Raw genomic sequence first — 26,671 nt, 5'->3', positions numbered from 1 at the left:
GATGTTGGTTGCTTAGTTGTTAAAAATACTTTGAATGAGGAACAGCAATGATGAAAAGTAAGAGCAGGGATTTCTTTTCTTGGACCAGCGATGAGGTGGAACTCTTACTGACAGTATACTGTATGTGTTTGCAGCATGCTATGATGCTAGCATTCATCACTGTTGGGACTGATACGACCTAATCAGGAGGAGAACCTGGGCCTCATTGTTTCCACAAGTCTCTGTGTCTGTCCATCCAGACTAAAACACAACTCCAGCATTTTAAAATGAAGATAAGAGCAGCAGCATTTACAGAAGTCTCTGTTGTAGGCACTCGATCACACTGGATAAAGTACCTCTGCAGCACTGTGGATGCCAGGTGTACATTACATTACATTTCATTTAGCTGTCGCTTTTATCCAAAGCGACTTACAGTCAGTGCATTCAACCATGAGGGTACAAACCCAGAGGAACAAGAATCAAGCAAGTACAATTTTCTTCAAGAAAGCCAAACTACAAAGTGCTATATGTAAGACAGCAGATACAATAGTATTCTAGCAGAGAAGCTTATTTAAAGAATATACTTAGCCTAAATCCAAGAAGTCCAGCAGTATGAAACCCCAGAAGTCCAACATACAAGAAGTGATGCGCAATAAAAATAAAAACATAAAACGAAGGACGTAGCATGAGAGGCTGATCAGGCTCCTGTCATAAATTGCTGCTACATTACTGAAGTGATATAAAATGATATTTTCTCCTTGGTTCTTTTGTTCTCTCTGTTATCCTCTTATTTCCTCTTGCCTCTATTTGCATATTTTGGAATTTTAAATCTTCTTTAGAGTTCTGCCATCATTTTATATTACTTCTTCTGTGTCATTTTACCTCATCTTAACTGATATTACTGCAAATTATTTCCAGATTGTCCGTCTGTCCGTCCGTTCGTAGGTATGTATGGACATAGGTCCATCTGTCCCTTTCTTGTGAACGCAATATTTCAAGACACCTTGAGGGAATTTCCTTAAATTTGTACAGATATTCACTTGGACTTAAGGATGAACTGATAAGATTTTCAAGGTCAAAGGTAAAGGTCACAATGACATTATATGCATTCTGGAGACAGAAACTGCACTGGTTGGCAGAGGCATACAACTGCAGTGTTGGTTTTCTAGTTTTGTGTGCATTTGATCTGCAGCTGAAACAAACCAAACTCAATGATCATAAGATCTTATAGTGTTGTACTCCAGTGAGTCTCGCTTCAGTAGTATTTTGGACATTTGGACAAGTTTACTTTCCCTTGACTATTCAAGGTGTTAAGTGCATGTTGCGGAGCCAGTTCAATGACAGCTACAACAGACCAACAAACCCATAGAGTGTACGTCACTCCACAACTTCTGTCTGCTTACAAAGATTCTCATCAGCCTTAAGAAATCTGCCCCATCCACTGAAGTTAGACCTTCTGCCGAGCAGCCCTGCTATCAGACCCTTGTTGCTTAGCAACCACTGCGTCCTAGGAAGCGCCGCCTCACTGTGGAGCTCTGAGTAAAGTAAAGTCAACATGGAACTGAAAGAGGCTTCCTCTGCAAAAACAGGCAAAACTTTATTTTGCTGTCTACGAAGAGTTAGTGTTGGATGGTTCTCGTGTTTTAGTTCCACACTTCCCCCACTGTTTAAAAAACTTCGTGAACAGCTCATTTTGTCATTCACACATCAACTTAATTCAGCCGTTCCTTTCTGACCTCCTTCCTTGTTAAGTGTTCATTATTAGTACCTCATTTATTTAGTTGCTTATAGACGTTTAACTTTAAATAAATCCCCATTTATTGTGTATTCCTTCAAAGCAGAGACAGAAATCCCCGATTATAAGACAGATTCTTTTCCATTATCTCATTGTCTTTAATACAAGGTGGTGCCTGGTATTGTCAGAAACATTTGGTATAACATTTATTCAGGTTGGGATGTGTGTGTTTATTTGTAAAACAGCTCTACATTTGCTCAGATTGGTTGGTATTAGTTTGTGGTTTGGACCATACATTACCATATTACACTGTTTAAACTGTGATTCCAGTTTGGTCTTCAGTGTCTGCTTGTGTTTCAACTTGGTGTTGAGCCTCGTTTAGAATCATTTTTCCGTTGCCTTAATTTGTATTTGATGGAGGCCAATAGGAAGGAGGACTGTGAGTGTTGTGAAGCACTGGCATTAAACACATCATGCAGGAAACAGGGCATGGCTTTCTGTTCCAAAAACTAATTTTCCAGTTCACACTGGTCCAGACTGGAAAATGTTTTTATAAACAGGAATTAAGTAGCATCTGAGGAATTTATATGAATCTCTGTTATGATCATTTTGTGCTATGGAGCAGCAGCTAGGGAGTTTAGAGGACTAGCTGCTGCTCATGAATGTTCACAAGAAAGATTTCTTCAATTGACAAAAATATGAACATGATTAAAACTTGTGCCTCTCCCAGGATAAACTCATCCCTATCCCAGCCCTGTACTGGAATTTGAGCAGGCCCTGTTTGTTTGCATGAAAGCTAATCTAATAAAAGTTGGAGGAAAGGGGAAAGGTGAAGATGCATCCTCACTGGATCTCAGCTCCCAGCAGATGTTCGTGGTTTTTCTCGTGAAAGCTAACCACATGCTAGAGGAGTTCAAGAAGGAAGTCTGGTTTTGCTAATGAGCCTGATTTTTCTCTCTGGAGAATATTATACTGATTTCTATGAGAAAATAATTCCTGATGATGTTGTTCAGGTTCACGTTCGCAGATTATAATTTTTTTAGACAGCTTAAAACCTTGGGGCTTTGAGTTTGAACGTCATGGGTTTGTACTTGTATGGCCACACACGAGACAATATTGAGTTGCATTATGAGAGTTGTAGGAGAGAGCTTTTTTAAGAGCTCTGCTGCTTTGAGTTTAGTCATTCATTTTACGTTTGAGTGATTAGAAAAGAGCAGAGGAGCAGAGTCTCTTGTTGACCGGCGCTGAGTAATGCGCCTCGATGTGCACGTGTGTGTAATCGTTCATTATTCAAGGAAAAAAGTTACAAAATAATCATGATATTGATTTAAACTCATATCGCCCAGCCCTAACTAGCAAACTTTTAAACCTGCACACTTCTGTCAACTAAGTGCAATACTTAATTGAGTACCTCTATGAAATTGTGTGGGGACTGTGCTGGTTATATGGTCATGATGAAACACTCGCAGTGGACCATACATGACTTAAAGAATGGTATGAAGTTTTAATAACGTCTGGGAGCACAATAGGAAAATGGTGGGCTCAAAGGCTGAGTTAGCTCAGGTGAAGTCGTTTGTAATGAACGGCGCTGAAATGGGGAATGAATTGATTGGCTTTGTGGATGTGTCTGCTGGGAATTAAGTCCACGCTTTTCAGTTCAGTGGATTTAAGATTTGAAACTTAAGAGTACATTTTGCTGTGAGTTGTAAAATCTTTTAGAACATAGAGCCCTTGTCTCCCCTCTTCATTAGAAATATTTCACTTTCCTCAGGAAGGCCGACTGATGTATTCTCTCTCAAATTTCAACTCTGTTATTCGATTCGATGAATCCACACAGAAGAGTAAGTAACTGCAGGACAGAGGGACACTGACAGGAATAGCAGTGTTAAGTTTCCTCTGTGGAAATCATTAGGTGAACTCCTATTCGTAGGACAGTACTGAGATACATAAATCAATGTGCACGATGCATGGAAACTTCATACAGAGCTCATTCCATTCACATAGGGAACTGTCTTCATTTCAGTTTGTGTGTGTGTGTGTACTTGTACAGATACAGTATCTTGGTGAGAACCATTTTGAGCCTACAACCTACAGAGTGAGGACATTTTGACCCACTTTTCATGGACTGTTTAAGGTGTAAAGACTTGGTTTTAGGTTTAGAATTAGATAGTATTAGTATTAGTATTTGGGTAAGGGTTAGGCATTCAGTTTTGATGGTGAGGGTAAGGGGCTAGGGAATTCATTATGTCAATGAGTGTCGTCACTAAGATAGATGTACAAACGTCTGAGTGTGTTTGTGGGTGTGTATATATATAAACACATATTGGTTCATATTATTAGTTATTCCATAACTCAACTTCTTCAGGCATGTTTGCCTTTGGGCTAGTACAGCACATACAGTAACATCACTGCATCCTTCCTTCCTGTCCCCACGCAACCATATATTAGTCCGATAAATACTTCCTGTATTATATGGCGGTAAAAGAACAGTTCGGAGCTGTTTAACTGGAATCTCTCAATGGAATGCATTATGCCTTTTAAGACCAGAGCTGTGTTTGTGGTGCAAAGCTCTGAGTGGAAAGGTGCAACAAAGCAAATGAGCAAGCACAAGGAGAGGTGAAGGTATAACTTGTGGTTTGGTTCTTGTGTTCATGAATAGATGTAAAAGTCTCTGTGGATTTGTTTGTGTACAACTTTACTGCCTAATTCTCCAATTCCATTTGTAAACTGAAACTAAATATGGTGCTTCATGGAAATTCACGGCAACTGTAGAACAATATTGGTTCATGTAAATGAACATGAAATCTTCCACTTCACATCCACTAAAATAAAATACAGACTTAATATGAATGCTCTGGTTCAGCCGAGCCGATGCTGAAACAGGTAAAGGTCTAGTTCAACATTTACTGAGATGAGGAGATTGTGTTGCATGTGTTAAGAGATGGAGTCAGGGTGGGTTTAAACCTACAGTGTCATGGGTGTAGGTTCATGGGTGTTTAAATAAAAATAGTTTAACAGTGACAATTCATTTAGCATTTAATCAGATGAGCTTCTGGAGGTTGCTACTTCCCATGTTAGTGGTTTGAACATGGGCAAAACTAAAATGTCAAAATACATGTCAGCTAAACCTTTCTTCAATATGGTTTCTGTCATTTTAGGTAGTCCTCATCACACTGATGTATGATGAAAGAGAAGATTTTTCCCGATACGTTTTGTTTTAAATAGTTATTTGAGGTTATAAAAAATGCATGTATCGGCGGGACCTCGTTACCACAGCTCCACCCTCAGACCGCTTCTACGCAAACTCTGGATCCAAATGACGTCGTCAGTGCAAGATGGCTTCGTTCGGGGGAATTTCGGGGGTATTTTGGCCTCATTTCTGCAAAGTGGGAAGAAGTGAATATGCATTGTCCATCTGTACATATAGTCAGTGGTGTAAAGCATTAGTTGATTTGAACCTTATGGTCACAGCATTAATAATGCATTGTTTCTCTGTGTTGCAAAACCTAAATTTAAAATACAGACATTTTAAAAGAAAGTAAAGCACAATCTTCCTTCCTCCGCTCCACTTCCTTTTGCTTCTCTCTTGTTATTGTCTTTGTAGTCGCACTGAATGGCACCAGCCTGTGATCTTTCTGGAGAGCAAATTTACTCTTCATCTTTCCTGAGTTGTCATCATCCTTGACACAATAAACTGAGCCACAGCTGAATGCATTCTACGTCGTACTGCATCAGTTTGCTCATGTTGCCTTGCTTTTGCATCTTCCTTGCATTTTTTCTGCTGTGCTCGCCTTTGTTTGTGAATGTGAGACAGAGAAAGAGGATCTGACTGGTTTTATTAACGTCCGATCCCAACGAACGAGGCCACTGATGACAGCTGAAACACACACACACACACACACACACACACAAACACACTCGATGTCTCCCATTGAATCTGCTTAGATCTTTAGATTTGCATTTGCCCTCTTTCTTCTTGTCACTTCCCAATTTCCCGCATTTATTCTGCAGCCATATTTGTTTTATTATTAATTTCCCCTCATTTTTAGTCCACCGCTTTGGACCATAATGAGATATCTCAAGATAATAAGGTTCTACAGACTCAAGACTAATGTCGTTGGTGATCTTTTGAGTTTTTATCCAGCTCTGCAAAGTATTTTATATTTTTGATGTAAGTGCTCTCTAACACTGGGCATGAACTTTAGAAATAATGTTATTTAATTCCCCCTCACACTGTATGACTAAATCGTCAGAGATGTGAAGCCAAACCTCGTGATTTATTATTTAAGATTGAAGAAAGCAAACTACGAAAGCTGAAAATGGTCCTGACTCTAAAATGAGTTTGCAAAATTCAGAAAAGGCGTCAAAATCAGGTTCAAAACGCAGTGTATGCCCAGCTCAACCTCTCAGCTAGTGCCAACATGGTGACGTCCTATGGTTCGTAGAAATCTAATAACATGATCAATCAATATGAGCACAGCCTCAAAGAGCTGCACATATAACTGTTCCTGGAAGGTCATTGTGGAATTTATCATACGTCCATGAGAAATAGGTGCTGCTGGAGCCCTGATGTTGAAGTGAGCACTTGCAGGTCGTGCGCAGTGACATTGTAACACGTGGCTGCTCTGGTTCTGGTCAAGATGGATGCAGAGAAAAAAAAAACATGTTGGTATAAAATGGGATGGTGCAGCAGATTTTAGATTATTGTTTCCTCACAGGTCTGCACTTTCAGGACAGTTAAGAGCTGGTCACACACCCACACACACTGACTCTGTATCTTTCATGTTGGAGCATGCCTATTAGTGAAAGGATGCTATACTTTCAAACTTGAGTGATCTCTCTCTCTCTCTCTCTCTCTCTCTCTCTCTCTCTCTCTCTGTCCCTCTCTCATATGGGCAACTAAAGTTTTCATATCAGCACACATCGGCAGATATAAACACTCATAACGATATCGATCACATTGGTTGATTTTTAATGGCAAATGGATAAATTGGTTGGCCTCTGATTTGAGATTTGAGCTTGAGAGGGAGTAGCTGGCTCGGCAAATCACTAGCCCTCTATTATTTTATCTACCACTAAATCTACAAACGTCTGTCTGTGGAACTCATTTCTCACAAATCGTTCATCTAATTGGTTTCACATTTGACACGTGTCTATTTTAAATGGCCCGTGGAAGTGCACTGACGAATTCGGTGCCGTTTTGGAAACATAATACTCCCATCGTTCACATACAGGTGCAGGCTTAGAGAGAATCGTTTACGTCCAACACATGACTAGCCAGTTCCTTCCCTTTCTTGCTAATCATCTGAATATATTGAGCCCCCTATAATATTAGTAAACCAGTGTGTATCCGTGTTCTAACTGTGTAACACCAACTTCAGTACAGATGGTTAGGTAAAGCACTCCCAGGTGATGGCCAGTTTCCAGTTATTTGTTGACGTGATGAACTCCATCTGCTCTGTTTCGTGCCTTCTCTGGTTGTTCTTTGCTATAGGACTGTTGTAATAGTTTTGGATAGAGCACATTCACATGTAACATGCTGCTATATATTTCCTGTACCATTGTTTCTTTCTTGCCTCTTGATTTTAAGTTTCACAGATGAGAGTTTTCTGCTTAGAGACATCCTCAGCCCTCCTGGCGGGCTGCAGCACCTGTTGCATGTTTCCGCCTCATGCTGCATACCTCGCCTGCAGCCCTCAGCTGGCAGAGTAGACAAAGAAGGATATTAAAAAGAACAGGAAGAGAAGGTAAAGAAGAAGAAGAGACAGGGAGCTGTCAAATAGTCAGACACCAGCCTGTCAGGGCAGGCGAGAGGTTATTAAGGGAAGACGTGTGTACGTATATACGTGTGTGTGTGTGTGTGTGTGTGTGTGTGTGTGTGTGTGTGTGTGTGTGTGTGTGTGTGTGTGTGTGTGTGTGTGTGTGTGTGTGTGTGTGTGTGTGTGTGTGTGTGTGTGTGTGTGTGCATGTTTAGGGTGGGGGGCTGCTGGCCTCTGGCTCTTGTCAGAGACAAGACGATCCAGACAAAGAGGGAGGGAGGAACACAGACACAAATAACCTGTCAGAAAGAGAGAGAACTTGGAGAGATAACAAGTAGAAAATATCTTTAGCCTGCCAGTAATTTTTCTTTCTGAAAGAAAATGAAAAATGTTAGAATAACTTAGATTCTGTAACCACGTGTTGTTAAAGGAAATGTGATTCTTATCTCAGCAAAAAGTATGTGTGTGTGTGTCTGTGTGTGTGTCTTTGTGTCTGCATTAACCCACACCCATTAATCCACTCCCATAGGAAGTTGTCTCACAGTGTTTTCTGTCAAAGTCTTCACTCTGCAGGTCAAAGTGTGTCACAACTTAGTCAAAACACACAAACATCACAGTTCATCCAACCATATCATGCAACATACATGTACATATGTTCTCATGGGTCTCTGTTGACCTTTTGGTGGCCTGGTTGTGTGTGTTTGCTGCAGAGAGGCCTTTAAGAGGATCAACAACACACACTCATATTGACACATTCACACTGTACAGCTCTACATGCCTGGGAGCTAATTAGAGATGCTCAGCCAAAACACAGAGGAGGGTGTAGGATTAAGGAAGAGATGGCACACGGCAACGAACACAAGACTGAAGCGTTTTACTCATTATTATTTAGTGACTTGCTTTTGTGTTAATGGCCGTGGTTCTACTATCAATTAGATGATTAAACAAGTTATAAATAAGGCAAAAGGTTTATCGTAGATACTGTTTTTGAACAAAGCACACATAAAATATCCTAAATAACAGTCATTACAGTTGTGTTGGAGCAGTCTCACCATGGTGTAGAAATGTATGGTTATTATAACATGTATATTAACTTTTTACCAGTAGTATGAAAATGCAATCATCAATGCAGAGCTTGACACAGTTAATTAATGAGGCGGGAATCCAAAGAGTCCTGGTTTCGGAGCTTGTGGTTATCGAGGTAACTTCATGTCCAACTCTGATTTTTCAGGCCTACAAAGCTGGTTCATTTCTGACAGGGTAAATCCCCATGGCAACTTATTCTGAATCACTCACCCGAACTGGAGCACGGCTTAGTTCATGATAACAAATCAAAACCTATCAACGGTGCAACTGACCAATCAGAACACAGGAAAATCTGAGTCATCATTTTACAGGACCATGACACAGACCAAAGAGGTTATAATGAAGTGACGAATAATAGAGAGCAGCAGATATCTACCTTCCCACAAACATCTGTCTTATATGACTTATTTTACATCCTCTGATAAACTACAGCAGGGGTCGGCAACTGGGTCAAAATCGAAGTAGGTAACACTAAGAACTTTATTTCCCTCATTCCACTGAGTTCCGTTGACTTACTCTGCGTTTGTAAACATAGCTGTAGTGCTCGCACCGCCTGTCCTTCCACCATGTTTTACTACACAAATCAAATGAATGTTGCTTGCTGCGCCTGCGCGTCTGTGCATTGGAGACTTGCTGACTTTGGTTGATGCTGGACAGTGTCAACCCAAACCATGGTTTTAATGGCATTTAAATAATTAAAACAGTACTATCCAAAAAATCCTCTGCCCTTAACCCTCAATAGAGTGAGGAAAAACAACCCAAACTACTTTTTAACAGGGACAAAGAATGCAGAAACCTCAGAGTCACAAGTGAAGGAGCTCGCATACATTACATTTAAGTTAAACACTACCTCATTTGACTGGAATGAGGCAGTGGTAGCATCTGCTGCAAAATCAGACCCAGTGGACTGAGCTATAAGAAGTCTCTCAACAATGATGACATTTATACAGTGATCCACAAAAGTCCCACATTAAATGCAGTAACTCAGTGGCATTAAACTGCTCTCTGTCCCATTTTCATTCCATTGTGGACTGAAAAGTGCTCATTGTAGCTGTGGTGCTGTAGATTCAATAGTAGGAGCCCATACTCAGCACTGCAACAACATAAAAATGCATTTCAGCAATGGTTAAATATGTATATGTATCTGGCTGATACATTAGGACTCTATTATATGTCCACCTCTCTCAGGACCTCAGCTGCCAGCGCAGGGAGCCTGGTTCAGGCATTCCAGTCCAGTGGAAGAATAATGGGATCCTTTCACAGGTGGAGGGATCTGGGAATGTTGTTAACGGCTCCGAGATGGGAAAGACGTCTCAAGGGTCTGAAACATTCCTTCATTCTGCCTCACCTAAATGAAGGGAAGGAGAGCGAGAGAGAGCGAGAAGTTGGGGGGAAAAGCGGAGAGGCTTCAGCTATCTAGGTCATTCTATAGAGAAAACTGCAGCCTTTCACCTATGGCTTTACTTCTAAAGTAGATGAGGATAAAAAAAATGGGGCATGGTTCATGTTTCAGTGTTGGCATGATTCCAGTTTTTGGGAATGAAAGGAAGACTCATTTCTGGGATATGCTTCCTCTTTTACTGTTTATCTTTCCACTGCAAGGCCACCGTGTGTGCAGAGGAATTACCAGCCTTCACTACTACAATTTTAATTGTATTTTATGTTCACATGATTTCTAATACAAACAGTAAGAGCTGAATACTTGCTATTAAAAGTAGGTATTTTTAAGTCTTTGTTTTGGATTTCTGCAATTCACTGTTTAAATGCATCTAATGGAAATAAGTTATGGTTTTCCTCAACTCCACACTGAATACACACTGAATCACGGGAAAGGACTTTGACTTCCTACAGCAAAATTACTTTTATAATAGAGTACACTGTAAGCCATATTGGAGCAGTGACAGGGTGTTTAGTGAGATACGGCTTTTCCCCTTGCTGTGCATTGCATGCAGAAGGCAGCACTGAATTATGGGCATGCCACAATCGTATTGGTCTCAGTTGGGTAAATCTAATTCTGCTGTGAGCTAGTGGAAACACACTGCCGGCTGTCACCAGCTTTATATTCTGCCACTTGTGAATTCAGATTTGTGCAGCATGAACAGGATGTTTGAGTTCTGCTCTCTCTCTCTCTTTGTAGCCAAATTCCTGCTTTTCTCCCTCATTTCCATTTTGGGGAATAAACACTCAAAGGTCACACATTACTGTTGTGATATCAGAGAGCAGAGAGGAATAATGTGGCAAAGCGCTATTTGTTTTTTCTGCTCCCTTTTTTTTTACAGAGAATAAGTCATGAACATTTGCTTTCCACGTGCTCGGAGCCAAGAGATCTCAGTGCAGCCTGTGGCTAACCCCGTAGGAATCCTCTCTGTTTAGAGCAAATGCTATCTTTGAAATAAATGGTTCCACTTTATTATTGCCATGGCTCTGTCGTTCTCCCTCTAACGTGTAATTTTGCCTCTTTTTTCATTTTGGCTGTTTTTTTCTCTGCAGGCCTGGCGAGTGTGGTCAAAGCTCTGCTGTGGTCAGAAATGGCTGCTCCTCCTGTGCCCCCTCTTCCTCCTCCTCCTCCTCACAATCTCTGTAATGACGATCACTCTACCTCTCCCCACACTGCCGGTAGACATTGACCGCCGGTCATCCCGTGTCCTGAGCTCTGCTGGGGAGTTCAGATCCAGGCCCAGGGTTGTGGAGCCCCCTCCTGCCCCCATCTTTCAGCAGCCATCCACTCACATCCATAATGAGGCCCGGAGAAGCAGCAGAGGAAAAGAGACATCTAAACTGTCAGTGCCCCATATACCACGGGGCAATGACAAAAACAGCATCAACAGAGCGCTAGAGGAAAGTCACACAGACTTAGACAGAAGTAAACACAAAAACAAAGAGATGGCAGGCGCCATGCAGCACCCAGCCAGTCACCACCATCTCCCACAGTTTACAGTCAACAACGCAGGGCCAAAGCATAGAATTAAGCCCAGCAACCACAATGCTGTGGTAAAGCACAGCGCTCAGACAAACATTCATCTTGAATGGGGCAAATCCACCGCAGCATATATCCCTGCTCAGGCAGAGAGACGGGCTGCAGGCAGACAGGCGGGCAGATGGGAGGGTAAACACACAGACAGGAATACAGACACGCGAATGCATGGCAGCCATACACTTGCAAAGTTAGCTGAACATCACCAGGCCTTGGGTAAACACAGACAAGCAACAACGCACGTGGGGAAATCTGATAAAATCTATGAGGAGCAGCAGGCTGTGAAAAAGCCCTCAAGGGATCTCAAAAAACACCACAATCTGTCAGAGGATCCCCCCGCGAGGAAGAATCCAAGGTCATTGGACCATAGAAAAGCTTCGTCCAAAGCTGAGGCAGCCTTAAAGGCAGATGACAGCAGCTGGTGTCAGAGTTTTTCAGAGCAGGACTTCCCAGACAGTGACCACAGGAGGGTCAGGATTAGTCCACAGCCTCTTCCCTGGCTCAGCCACGACGACATCCAGAAGATGGAGCTCCTTGCCGGGGGGGAAGTGGTCAGTAAGGCCAGGGTGCCTGGGCATGGACAGGTTCTCCAAGTGGCTCTGGAACCGCTTGTACACCAGAAGGTAGAGACAGTTTTAATTCAATAATGTTGAGAGGGTGAGTTGAAATGAATATAATGTAAATGTATCATTATGTAGTGCTCTGTGTAGACTTATGGTTCTTGAGGGCGACAACAGCAGATGTCTCCCTCGCAGAGAAGTAGCAATAGAACTTGAAATAGGCAAAAGCAGAACATTAAGTACACTGTAAAAAATGGCGATATTTTTAGATTTTCTAACTGCAATGTTATGGCAAAATTAATGTTGTTTTCTAGTTTATTTATGTTTTGTCAAATGACAATAAAATATTAGTAACATGATATGAAAAATGTATAATTTACATGCCATAAAAAAACAAGAATAAAATGTAAATGATATTGACAGATATGTAGTTGATATTAAGTATTAATGATTTTTTTCTATAGATGGAATACATTATATATAGGACTGCACTATTTGAGGAAAATATATAATCACAATTTTTAAGATTAATATTTGGGTTGTGCTTTAGATTTGAGATGTCCTGTATCAATTAATTGTATATGTGGTGTCAAAGGATATTTTTTGATTATTTCAACATTGCATAGCAAGCTGAATCATAACATAAATGACAAAGGCTCAAAAACTGGCTAAAAGAAACCAACAATGAAAATAAAACCTTACTATCTGACCTAAAATCCAAAAAGACAGTCACAACAGCAGCTCTCCTCCTAGTGGCTCTGAGTAACTGAATCTATAACAGACTCAGGTGGTGAATGAGTTCTTCGATTGTATAGTTTCACATCAATTAACATCTATCAGTGGATTAGATTTGCATTTGTAGTGAAAACAAGCTATAATGGCTCTGTATGTGTGGACTCACTGTTAGGGGAAGATACCCACCACATATCTAGTGTCTAGGTGGGATTCAACATATAGAATAAAGCCAGTGAATCTGTTTGTCTATCTAACATATGTTCAATACAATTAATTGTTTTATAAAGGAAACGTAACTGAAACATATAATTTTTATATAACTTAATTTCTCCATCGCAGGAGCCATCACAGGCGAGAGACTCTCCTCAGCGTAGACACGAGCAGAGACATCCAGAAAGCCATAGTGACCGCTGCCAGCAGGGGCGCTGTTCCCTAATCAAACGCACCGATGACTGGTTTGAGGTCTTTGCCTTCCACCTGGACAGAGTGCTGGGACTCAACAGGAGTCTCCCTGCAGTGCTGAGGACTCTCCACAGTGACATTCTACCATATCGCTACATCAGGGGCAACCCCAGGCCGGTACTGTGGTGGGACCCAGATATTCAGCACCTCACCGATACAGACAATGACCAGAACTCAGTACCACTCAGCTGGGTTCAGTACCAGAAACTGCTGCTGCTGCACTGTGGGAGTGACACTGACCTGAGGTCTGCGCCCTGTGTGGGAGTCCACCACTCAGAGTGGGGAAGACTGGCTCTTTTTGACTTTTTATTACAGGTAAGAAAAGCGTCTTTCTCATGCTGTGCCTTGTTCCAGGAGAGAAACCACTACAATTTAATTATTGTCGAGGTGGAAATAGACCTTTGAAGTGTAAGAGTATATTAATGTCAGGATTTGGCAAGAAGGAGGATTCCTTCATGAAATAGAAAAGACTGTAAAGGCTATTGTTAAAGTAATTTAGAGTAAAATGTGTGTCAGACATTTCAAATAGTTCATAACTACTCCCCTGATCATCAGCATGTCAATTTACATTAATGTGCTAAGGCTTGATGAAATCTAAATATGAAAAAAATTTTTTTAGAAAGAATTGTGAGTGATTGAATTTACACTGAGCTTCATATAAATCCAGGATGAGAAGAAATTAAAAGACTCACTGCCTCTGAAGAAGGTAAAAGCGACAGCCCGGATTCCTAATGAGTGTCTGTTCTCTCTGGTCACACTGACAGACATTGAGACAGCTAACTTCACACTATAGAAGAGATGATTTCACATGTTTTTTTTACTTTTTCTGGTGTCAGACAATGGAGCAACACACAAACAGATTTGGTCTCAGTGTACTTCTTGTTAACCAGAAGTTATCGAAAGCTGATTTCTGATGAAATCTATATTTTATAACTGGTCCATCATCTGAGTTATGAAGCAGCTCTGCTATATATATGTGTGTGTGTTAACTGTACCTACATTGTGTTTAATATTACTCTGACACTTTTTAAACCATGTTTAATAGATTTTTGACTAAATATATTTATATAATACATAACAGGTTATGATTATTTATCCAGCACAGTCTCTGTATGAAATGAGACAATTAACAAGCTCCCTGCTGCATCCACATGGAGTTGTGAAGGGATTTGTACTTAGGGAATAAGGACAGCTCACTGCCTTAACTCCAGCCCATTCCCTCCATACGGGGCTAACTAACTGCAGCGCTCTTAAAGAGTATAATGATGAAAGTGTGACTTTCCTCCTTCCTGAATTTAATTAGATATCAGATGCTTAATTTTTGACAGATAAAACAGTATCGTGCCTCAAGCAGGCAGAAACTGTCAGGCTTATTTCTACATAATGCTTCAATTTAATGAGCAACACCTACAAACTGTAAGTCGTTGTGTGTGTGTGTGTGTGTGTGTTGGCGCGTATTGGTGTATCAGTGGTGTCAGCTCAATGAAATCCATGCAGCTCTCGGTCTGGATATTAATGTGTATGCCTTTGTCTGTGTGTGTGTGTGCGTCTTGGGATTTACATTTTGAGTTGAGCTCGTTTATAAAGTGTCAGCTGATAATGATCCCCTGTGGAGCTGTTGTTTCTATGCTAAATTACTATGGGGAACCTGCGGAGTGTTAAGCAGAGACTTCCCATGGATGGATGGATGGATGAGGGTGTGGTTGCCATGGTGATTAGGTGAGAGAGCGTGAAATGTGTAAAAAGAAAGTTTTTCACAGCTTGAGCACTGACAAGAATAGAAAATGCTTAAAGGAAAATTCCAACGCATGCCTCCTCCTCCTCTGCAGGTGTGTCAAAGGTTCAAATAGTTGTACTTCGACCCATGATGCTACTGGCCTGCAAAATAACAAATCATGATCACATTAATTTGCAGGGGAAAATATCATGCTTAAGATTCAGAATATGTGTCATAAATTTGCTTTTTTAAAGTAATTACCCCTGCTAGAGTAATTGACAATCAAGAAAAGCTCTGTACAGATATTGGAACGGTGTTAAATCAATAAATAGGAAAAAACATAATGAAATGAACAAAATATAAATTCATCCCTTTGGGTTTTCAGATTTTTTTATGATGTATGCTGCAGAAAAGAATACTAATTATTAAATAAAATGTTAAAGTTAATTTCTTGTTTTATAATGATAATACTTATAACCTTCAGCATAATAAGCACTGAGGAAATGTTGCTTTTTTATGTAAAAACTATGTATGTTTACACACATTGTGATTTTTTTTACATTATTTAAGAATTCAATTTGTATTCGTATTATGTGCTTATGGAAGACACATGTATGTTGATTTAGGATTAACATATTGCACATCATAAAGCCAAACTCACTTTGTGATTGGAATGGTATTCTTTTAAGCAAGTCTATTATCTATATAATTTTTTTATCAGTTTCTTTCCATAGTTCCATTCTGCTTAGATTTCTATTTTCTATTCTTCAAAGAATAGAATCACAGAGGCCACAGTAACCAGATTACTAGCTTATATGTTTTTGTCACCATCAGCAAGTGTTTTCTGCTGTGACTGCACAAACATCTTATTTGTGTTAAGCCGCCGTTGTCACCGTTCGTTAGGAAACTGAGCGTGCTGCATGTTTCTGTGCCTCTCCATAGCAACACTCCATGCATTTACTCTCATATGTGAGCACTTGCTGTAAATGTATTTCAGGCTCAGTTCTTCAGGCAGAACATTTCACTGCTGTTTTCACATTTTACAGTCTCATTGTTGTGGTTGCTCCGACACACTCCACTTATACTGCAGCCTGATTTTCACACCCTCTCGTAGTCATTTTGTTCTGCTTTTTATCCGTTCGCACACTGAGATGGAATGTGTATCCAACACATCTACAGTGTGTGTGTGGGGTAGAATATGAATAACCCATGAGGCAGCTCTCTGCCCCTCACCGGGCAGAAGTCAATCCCTGTAACAGGGCCAAGCTCTAATAGCCTCCTATTGATCTGCTGAGAGCCGATGAGCGTGCCTCTAAACACTTGTTCCTACCTGCTCCTCTACCACCTCCCTGGGCTCTGATAGCAGAGATCCACACACCAGAGGCGCAAGAAGAGCAGTGGGAGGGACACACACTCACTGCTTCACACAATTACACAGTGGCAGTGGAGGACACCCCGGGGAAGATAGAGGGGCCGAGGATAATGTGACATTGAGTGCAGGTTTGAAACATGCAAGGCTCCAGTCAGCTACCAGCAGTTCTTATGCAGATTAACACTCCAAGTTAAACGTGTGATAATGGTCAAACATGCTATCTATCTATCTATCTATCTATCTATCTATCTATCCATCTATCCATCCATCTATCCAAAATCATTCCTGACAGCGTTGCTAGAGGCTAGAGAGGCAAAATGATGTGCAGTCATCGATCTCAAATAAGTTTTACAGCCTCCTGGATGTGATGGAATCAGAGATGCGTCTTATAGAATCTAAAAAAAAACCATTGGCATCACGATTAGATTCAGAATCTATTCTCAGTCCAGAACCAATTCCCAATTTAATAAATAGAAAAGGGGACAGTTGTTTCAGGCTCTTACTCTTTGCTGAAACACAAAACTGTTAAACTTAAGAGTCTTGTTGAAGTCAAGTCGGTTTTGTTTTTATATAGTGCCAAATCAAATTATCTCACTGAACTGGAGAGAGAAAGTGTGTGTTGTGTGTGTTTGGCTTGGTGCATCTTGGTTAGCACAGAGGAATAACACTTCATACAAAATGCTGTGCGGGTGCTTTTAACTGGATCAAGAAGGTTTCTTCACCAGAGTTGGCTGAAGTTTTGAAGTGAAGTCGTAAAAAACAGTAATGAAACAAAGGCAGCACAGGGATGAGGTCACACACTAAATCTTTCTCGGCCCAATGTGTTGATTTTATGTATTTCAATTACATATTAAATTACAATATAATGGGTCACTGTTAATTTAATGTTTTGTATCATGTTGAGTTAGTGTGAATAAATCAAGCGGGGTGGATGGATGGGTCAATAAACGCAATTGCATAATTTTTGTAACAGCACTGGAATTACTTGTTTGAATTTGTCATTTTAATAGCAACCATGGCGATAAGAAAACATGGGCAGTGCAGTGGAGAAATAGCAATGAGCACTTAGCACCAGAGTCTGGAACAAGGGAAGTATGATGCTGATGGAGAGAGTACAAAGGAAATAAGGTCTGAATGGAAGAACCATGTTGACCTCCTGAACATCAGATCGCACAGTGTGTGCTAAGCAGCACAGCACCACATCTTGTGTTTCCCTGAGGCCTGCTGGTGTTCAGTGGCAGTGTAAGTCAATATTGGCTCAGTCTCCCTGAAACTGCTGGACTGCTGTGTTTTCCAGTATGGGAGTGAAATGTGGCAGCATGGTGAGAAGTCTCCGAAAAGCAACACGCAAGTGAGAGGAAATAATGGAGGAGGAGTTTAACTGCACAACAAAACACAGAAACACCTCTGTCTATCTCTCTCTCTCTCACACACACACACACACACACACACACACACACACACACACACACACACACACACACGCTTTTGGTGATAAGAGCCATGTGTCGATGTGCTGTAAACAAAACCCCCTCACCCGAACGCTCCTGAGATTTCTATGTTGTTGTGAACGTGTCTGAGCAGAGAATCTGCTGCTGCGTTGTTCACGTGTGAAAGACGAACTCTGGAGAAAGTCTGGACCCAATTCTTCGGACATCCTCCGGAGGTCATGTCTTGCATTTTGGGTCAAATTAGGTTTAGAGACATTTCAAAGCAATCCCACTTGGCAAAATAGTTTTGGCTCGGATTTGGCCCACGTCGCACACATCCGGCCCTCATACTGTGTGTCTGCTCCTGTTTCCCAGATCTGGGCCACATGTCAGCCATAGGAATACCACATGTACACTAAAGGTGGCCCAAATTTGTTTTATGCTATTTGGGCCGTATTCACCTTTTACCACATGGGCCACTTTAGGTTTACACCTTCCTAGAGAAATGCATGTTTGCCAAGAAAGGCCCCCATCGGTGTTGGTATATATTTGAGTCACATTTGCTACTTTACAAGTGGGCAACTTAATGCTCACATCCATGTTGTTCGGGCCACAAGAAGGCCAGAAGTGCCACATCATTGCCTAAAGTGGCCCACATCTGTATGCTGTGTATATTCAATTCCTTTTCAAAAGCTCCCTCCGAGACTGATAAGCCCCTGAGAGAGAAACAGAAACAAAAGCTGACAAGTTGACATCGGCACCTTCCAGATCTGTGCCAGTTGGTCGACAGTAACAGGGGCAGCTGCAGTAAACCCAGTCAAACCCATTCAGCAGTACCACTCCTCCTCTTCTGCCTTCTGAGGCTTCTCAAGAGGCAGGTGCAGTGTCCTTCAGACCTTTAGAAAATTATACATTCCCTTTCTTAATGATCCAGTGTGTAAGATTTAGGTGAAAGAGATCTATTGGCAGAAATTGAATATAAAATAAACCTAGTGATGTTTTCACTAGTGTGTTTCCTCTGAATTGTATGAATTGTTGTTTTCTTTACTCTAGAATGGACTGTTTATATATAAATACTTTATATTTACATCGGAGGCTGGTCCTGTCTACGGACGCCGCCATGTTTTTTTCAGTAGCCCAGACTGGACAAACTAAACACCTTTTGAATTGTTATGACAACTGAAGGCTACCACAGGTTCTCTGTCATGTTTGGAAGGGGAGGGTGAGGGGTATTTAGCTGCAACACGCAACTTCACCGCTAGATGTCACTAAATTCTATACACTGAACCTTTAAAATCCACTGGTTAGCATCACTCGCTCCTGCAAGGCCACCTGGTTTAAAGAGTGGCACTGGTAAGAATACACTGCAGACAGGGACAGCAGTGTGTGCAGTGTGTGCAGGTCAGCTGCTATCAGAAACAGAGAGTCTCTTCTTGAAAGAGAGGGCCCCTTTTTTTCTGCTTTCACCTGCTTTCAATTGGCCTCATGTTCATATTCAGGCAGATGTATGATTATATAACCAGCCAGCCTTCAGTCAGAAGTGCTCTCTTGTTCAAATATGTGTACAGTCAAATGCCAGTGATTTTCCAAATTATTATTTTTTTTTTTATTCCAGGATATAAATAATATTTGATGATAGATATAAGCTTTTGTGACATATGCCTGTATAATATTGTAATAACACTAAAGATAATTTAAATCAGCTCAATCTCTCTAGTTTTATCAATAGCTGAAATGTGTTGGGCTCATTAATCGATTATTCTTAACAGCCTGTTGTGTTCGAAAGCTCTGTTCATCCTCCCAGAAAACAGTTCCAACGTCCCTGAGCGTGACTGCACACATTTAAATCCAGTCCAACAAATAATACATTTCGATAAAATTGGCTGTCATGCTTTTAATATTTGACCTTCTTTGAAATATGCTTTTTATTAGTCCTCTTTAACATAGCGAAATTGTTATGGCCCAGATTTGGTCCACATTCCACACATGCGGCCCACATGCAATGATGGCACTGGAGCAGTCCAACCCTGTTTGCCAGATCTGGGCCACAAGTAAGCCATAGCTGTATTCACCATTCAGCACATGGGCCACTTTAGGGTCACATCCAGACTGCACCTTGCTGAGAGCACTGCACTGTTTGCCAAAAAAGACCCACATTGGGATATTTGGTCCCCCTTAATTTTATAATGTGGGCTCATCTGTATGCGATGGGCTCTGTCTAAAACCTTCTTTTTTTAAAATAGAAAATGTATAAAATTAACCAAGAAAGCCTATTTCTGTTCCTGCTTTATTGTTGATCAATGTTAAATTCCAGTGTCTTTCTTGGGAAATGTGAAGACAAATATAGATTTAATCTCCCTGGCAGGATACAACCCTTAACCTGCACCTAGACGAGACTGAGATGCAAAACCTGTGGCAAGAAGGTCTTTGTATCAGTCCCCTGCTGAAAATGATGCACTTATATCAATACCTTCATCAGCTAAATATGACTCTGTGTGTTGGTTCAGGTAAACGACCGTCTGGACAGGTACTGCTGTGGTTTCACACCTGATTCGACAGAAGTCTGCGTGGAGAACCTGCTGCACACTAAGTGTGCCAACACCAAGGAGCTGCAGCTGGTTCACATCCTGGTATGTATCATAAACAGTAATAATACACTAATGTCATTTTAACTCCATTGACATTTCTCATCTTTGTGCCATTGTCAAAATGCTACGAGGCCTTTGCTGTGTTTTCTTTTGCTTTGCAGTAACGGCTCAAAGAATAATAAAAAAATCCAAGGACATGTTTACTGATCTGTGCTGTGATTGATGTGTTGGATAAAAATGAAATGCATCTTTTTCCTGCGAGGTAAAATTGTTGTTTAATTTCAAAGCTTTAAATGTCATTGTTTTCTGTTTCTATCAAATCATTATTCACTATGTCAGTGGGGGTGCAGAAAAAGATGTTGACCTCAGCTGACTTTTTTTGTTTTTGTTGCAAAACATTTTGTTGCTGCCATTCTTCCATGGAAACACATTGATTTCAGTGATACAATGACAGGCACACATTATACTCCCTACAGTGTATTTTTCAAAGCCAGCAAATGAGCTTCGGACTGGCAGATGTTTCTGAGGAGAGGCTGATTGTGTTACTGTACATATGATTTGTAATATTAGCTTCTAGAGCTGCTGAAGCCATAAATATTGTTCATGGTAGCTGTTGTTAATATTCGTATTATTCATTGTTTTGTGTTGATGTTCACTTGCATGTAATGCGTCACTGTAATAACAAAATGAATGATAGATATATTGCATTTAGCTATTTCAAACTTCTTAGCTCAACATTAGCATGGCATGGTTAAATAGAAAACACGTTATAAGTGACGCCTGTGATTCTACTGTTACTCGTCTCGGATGCGTAACATATTTATCCGACATTATTTTTGCCAACTTCATTCTTGTGATTAAGGACTGTGGCTTTTACTGCATCCAAAATTAATTACATTTGTTAATATAAATGAAGAAATCGTTCTCTTATTGTTCACAAATTCAAAATGTACTTTCCCAAATAATTACACACAAATAACCAATTTCTGCTTTCAAATTAATCTCGTATATGAATTAAAGCATTGCATAGCATTGCATTAAACCATTTGTTACATTACATTATCCAAAGCGACTTACAATTAGTGCATTCAACATCTATGAGGGGCCATTTAGGGGTTCAGTATATTGCCCATGGACACTTCGGCAGGCAGATGGGGAAGACTGATGATTGAACCGCTGACCTTCTGGTTGAAGGACGACCACTCTACCCCCACAGCTGCCCAATTGTTGACATTTTAACATGTTTAAGAATGTCAAAAATATAATTTGTTGAGTTTAATTTTGTTGATTTTTGTAAACACCACAGTGACAAAATAATTCAGTTGCTTATTTACACATAGACACGCAGCAACATAAGTATTTAATCAGATCAGGATGTTAGGAATCTGAAAATAATATTTCTTTAACAAACTCTTTGTTAAAATGTGATCTGTTTAACAAAATGAACACATTGTGAATTTAAGAGCACAAATGACTAATTTGTGCACATGTTATTTTGAAAGGATGATTTCTTGATTCATATTTTGTGTCATTCAGTAAAAAAACGGGAATGATATTAAATTGTATCAAATAATTTGCATTTGTTCCTTTTAATAATGCTTATATCTATAATACTTGTATACATAATTTATTGAGTTTGCTTTATTTCATACATGCCAGGAAAAAGAAAATATTGTAAATAGTCTGAATTGCACTTCGCTTTTCTGGTCTGGTTGAACACAGCCACCCCTTTTTAAATATAAATAAAAAAATAAAAATGAATACAACAGTGCATGTATATAAAAGAAGAAGAAGAAGAAAAAAAGAGGAGAATGCGTTTCAACAGTGTCTCTCTTTGTGTGTGTGTGTTTAGGTGAGGAAGGCAGATCCCTCCAGACTGGTGTTCATAGACAACGCCGGCAGACCACAGCAGTCCACCAACAACCTCAACTTCAGGCTAGTTGAGGGCATTGATGAGTGAGTACTTTGTCTCAGAGCAGGAGAATGCAAATTTGTGATTTTATTAAAAAACACCTCATGCTGTCACAGTAGGCTCAGTGAATGACAGTAGGCTCACAGCTGGCAAAAACTCTGATGTAGGGACATGTTTCACAAGATAATAAAACACATCTAACAACACATTTCCCTGGTGACCAGCTTTCAAATCAGCAGCACAGAAACGTCCAGCTTGTTAGGGGTTTGTTACAATGTCCGTCTGATTAGATTAGTGTGAATTCAATTAGCCTGCTATTCAATGTGCTGAATGAATCAGGTCTGATAGAAATCCCCCTTTGTCTGTCACTTAGGATTATGAAGCTGCTTCATAAAATGCTCTTACACATCTCAAGCCTGTAAATAAAACTGCTTGTTTATTGTGGGAACTGTCGAGAACTTTGTAAGGTCTCAACCTTGAAATAATGTATGTTGTTGATTTGGCACTACACAATTGAAATTGCATATTGAAGTATTTTCCACAGAATAAGTAGTTTTACTTGCATGTCGGAATCTGTGTTTATGAATATGGTTCAGGTTTAAACTTAGATTTCATATGTTTGCATGACCTGAAGATGAGCCATTCACAGTTACTGGGCACTGTACTCTGTACCAGCAGCATGGCTGAGTCATCACAACAACTCTGAAAGGGAGGTTTGAACAGATTGAATCTAGGCATGTGACAATGTCCTGCGTCTAAAAGTTCATCTTCTGCACAGACAATGTCAAGAACTCCCATGTGCATTGCAAGGACTGGATGAACATGCAGTCGCCTGGATACAGTACAAAAAAATTAATCTGTGAAAGTAAATGCACATTGATACATTTTGTGTGTCATGAAAAGTTTTATGGATAAATGTGCTGAGTAGAAGATGATTCCTAATTACTTTTGGTGACCCCCTGACATTTGTCTGTCTGCCTCACACTTTGAGCCAGCACAACGTATCTTAATGACCTCAACAGTAGCTTAAACGATGGTGCGCTGTGGATGTTCATGGTCGCCAGAGGATGAGTTTGTAATGTTTCCTGGGAAAATCTTCACTCCACCTATTCTGTCTGATTAAATATACTGACTGCATTAAAAAGCTCCCAGAGGAAGAACCATTATTTTTACCTCAGCCTTCCTTGAGCCCCACATTCACACATATCTCATCATCTAGATTTGAATTACTCACTGAGACAAATGTTGCATCTTAAATAGTAAAGATCTTCTTTTAATGTGCTGTGCACATAAACTGCATTAATACTATTACTATAGCATCACTTCTGGTCAGGCGGAAAGTAAAACTAAATTAAAAAACTCTCTTCTTGTCTCTTAATGTGGCAGCCTATAGGTTTTAGTGGTCTTTTCTAACCTCCTCAGCAGTTACCGACTCTAAAACAGACCAAGCCTAATGCTGTTTGCTGTTTGTCTCGTCAGGTTTCCACAAAAAGCAGTGTCGGTGCTACAGTCCGGCTGCCTGGAGAGTCTGCTTCTACGCTCCCTTTACACGGACAGGGAATTCTGGGACAGCCAAGGTGGGGTCAGCGGTCTCAGGCCCCTCGTCCACATGGTGCAGCAGAGAGGGAAGATCCTCCTCCAGCACATCAGGGACAGAAAGCTCCAGCTAAAGAGGGACCTGTGAGCTGAGCCGACCGGACTGCAGCAGGGACTTCACACAGTCTTCGGTTTGATGAGCTCAAGTGGATCAAAAAAGATCCTTCTGCAGCGAAAGAAGCAAACATGACTCAGCACATTGGACAAGCTGGGCTGTTAAAAGAAATATGGGGGGTTACAAAAAATATTCACCCTGAAATTCACATTTAAAACACAGGAGTGGTGATATTGTGCCAGCGGGGGCACGATGATACACAATACAAGTGTAAAGGTGCAGGTTTTAGCTGTTGTGTACAAGCCAAAGATGAGTGTATTTTGATATCAGTGGTACTGAAGGACGTCACCATTTATCATCTCAACCCACTGATTTTCACTGTTTTCCTCTGGTGCTATTTTGTTTGCTAACGTTCATTATCCCCTGTTATTTCTGCCAGCAGGCTGCTGCCAGACCTCTCTCTGTGCATCTATAAAAGAACAGTGACATCTACTGCTTGACTTCTCAATAATTTGATTGGCCATTTGCAACAGTTTCTTAGTAGACAGAAGAAAAACATCAAATATAAAATGATTTTTGTCAAACTCTACCCAGAGGTGGCCAGTGAGGCAGTTAACATTAACAAATGATGAGTTTTTCACTTTCAAGTAAACCATCAAGTCTGCAGTCGAAAGCCTAAATAAAAGGATCACTGGTCTTTTATTGTCTTAAATAAGTCATCTACATTCATTATTACAGTTTTTCATATGAATCAGTCTGCAGTCGTAAAACGATAATACGTATTTAATAAACCAATCCTCTGCTGCACAAGTTGTTAGAGATCAGATGTTTTATTAGAGGAGAATAATGGACTAATAATGGACTCCTGGAAGAGAACAAACACCGTCCATTAGGTAATGGCAGAATTGATTTGTAAATAATTGATAGATCATTTATTAACCATCAATAGAGCTGTTAGTTACAGATTATGAGCCCTTTAAAAAGAATGCATTATGAGAAAGTGGTACTATCATTTCAGCTAAGCAGATCTGGATTGTGTGGCAGAAAAGACGTGACTACAAATCACAGTGAAGTCACAAAACATTAACAGTATTTTACCATCAAAATTGTGCCTTAAGAGGAAAAACAGTTGTCGTTCATGCTGCACACAAAGAACAATATGATTCTACCGTGGAAACACAATCAAACTAAAGGTGTGTCTGTGTGTGTTTGTCCTGTTTATTCGGCATTAAGCTAAATATACACAGGCTCTCATTCACGCTAATCTTTTCAATCATCTGTACCAAATGAAATGCCCCTGCAGCTCTGTCTGTTGCTAAGAGATGCTTGTCACCCCTTGTTTCCTTTCAGCCTTCCATCTACTCTCAGTAGCATCTCACCAAATGTCCCCTCACAGCAGGGAAATGTGCGACGAATTATTCCCCCACTGCTCCGTGTGCTGACTTTTTTTTAAAGCAATTCAGGGCAAAGAAACATCTTTTTCCTGTTTTGATATTTCCCAGAGAGCTAGCAGCAGATTGATGTGGATTGATTTGGATGTCTGTTTTGTGAGATAAGCTTCTCTGCTTTTAATCGAGGGATTAAAAAATGGCTCTCGACGAATAGCTTCTGGACCGGATCCTGGAAGCCTTTTGATAAAACTGGGCCTACACATATATATTTTTTATATAAATATTTTTTTCCAAAGTGGCCCTTGCACAGTGTTGCAACAGCAGTGCATAGAAGCGAAAGATGAAAGAAAAAAAAGAATTAAAACTGGGTGAAAATCAAATTTCTTTAGGGAAAGACAAGAGCTGAGGCTTTTTTCGTCTGAGCGACACATTTCTGACGCTCGACTGTCACTAAACATTCTTTTGATTTTTGGGGTCTTGTGAAAAGCAAAGATGATATCGCTTGAAGCCGCGTTCTCCGTTACCCGCCGAATTATTATTCCACTCGTATTGGTGGTTCATGCATTAATGACATTTTCCATGGCTCCCTCTTTCATCACTGAATAAATGGCTCTAATGAGAAACAGTTCAAATGTGTGATCCTCTCTTTATCCCCACTTGATCTCACTCACATTAAATACTTTGCTCGTCAAACCGGGTTTCATTTGCGTAAATGTCTATGAAGAACTCATACATACATTATGAAGCCTGCATGCTGTATTGCTGAGGCAGGTTCAGAACGGAAACCAAAATGATAGCAATGTTTCTAATGTGGATGAGTGAACTCTACAAACGAAACATTTAGATGTTGTTTCTGATGAAAGTAGAGTATCACTCACTCCTGCGTCTTTTACCTAGCGTGGTTTGGTGTGGTTGCCATGTTCCCGCAGCAATCTAGAGTGGCATGTTGGAAAACGTTCAACCATCATTACAGCAGCGATATCTGTAAACTCCTGACTGCAGCGGTGGTGACTGAAATAGGAGTGATTAAAAAAGCACTGTGTGACTCTGAGCTCAGTCAATAACACCCTCACAAATGTATTTACAGTCCTGGTTATCATGACAAGAGAATGTATAGTAATCCTCTTCTTTTATATCCTTTATTATTCAACACAGTGCTGCGGTATCAGTATTAAATCTGGCTCCCGTACATACTCAGTTTTTTCTTAGGGTGGATTGTATGATCATTGTGCAGCTAAGCTACTGTCATGATCATAAATCATCCCAGAGGTTAATGATGCCTGAAGTACGTGTGTATACTGCTAGTTCACATTAGCCATG

The 26,671-nt window shown here is 40.4% G+C and overlaps 1 protein-coding gene across 2 annotated transcripts in view; it reads left to right on the top strand.

Annotated features, from left to right (window-relative positions):
- gask1a (golgi associated kinase 1A) overlaps positions 1-24,452 on the top strand; it is a 31,495-nt gene extending 7,043 nt beyond the window's left edge. Inside the window, exons 2-6 of one of the 2 annotated variants that reach the window (XM_035164444.2) lie at positions 11,050-12,156; positions 13,168-13,605; positions 20,317-20,439; positions 22,250-22,353; positions 23,789-24,452. In XM_035164444.2, the coding sequence (XP_035020335.2) occupies positions 11,050-12,156; positions 13,168-13,605; positions 20,317-20,439; positions 22,250-22,353; positions 23,789-23,993 (1,977 nt within the window). In that variant the 3' untranslated portion in view covers positions 23,994-24,452. Of the gene's footprint in view, positions 1-11,034; positions 12,157-13,167; positions 13,606-20,316; positions 20,440-22,249; positions 22,354-23,788 lie in introns of both variants that reach the window. The other variant, XM_035164443.2, reaches the window with a different exon arrangement.
- Positions 24,453-26,671: the final 2,219 nt, after the last annotated feature.

The sequence above is a fragment of the Hippoglossus stenolepis genome, chromosome 8 (assembly GCF_022539355.2).
Source record: "Hippoglossus stenolepis isolate QCI-W04-F060 chromosome 8, HSTE1.2, whole genome shotgun sequence".
Taxonomy (NCBI): domain Eukaryota; kingdom Metazoa; phylum Chordata; class Actinopteri; order Pleuronectiformes; family Pleuronectidae; genus Hippoglossus; species Hippoglossus stenolepis.
The sequence above is the reverse complement of the archived record's forward strand: the minus strand, read 5'-3'. Positions and strand labels throughout refer to the sequence as shown.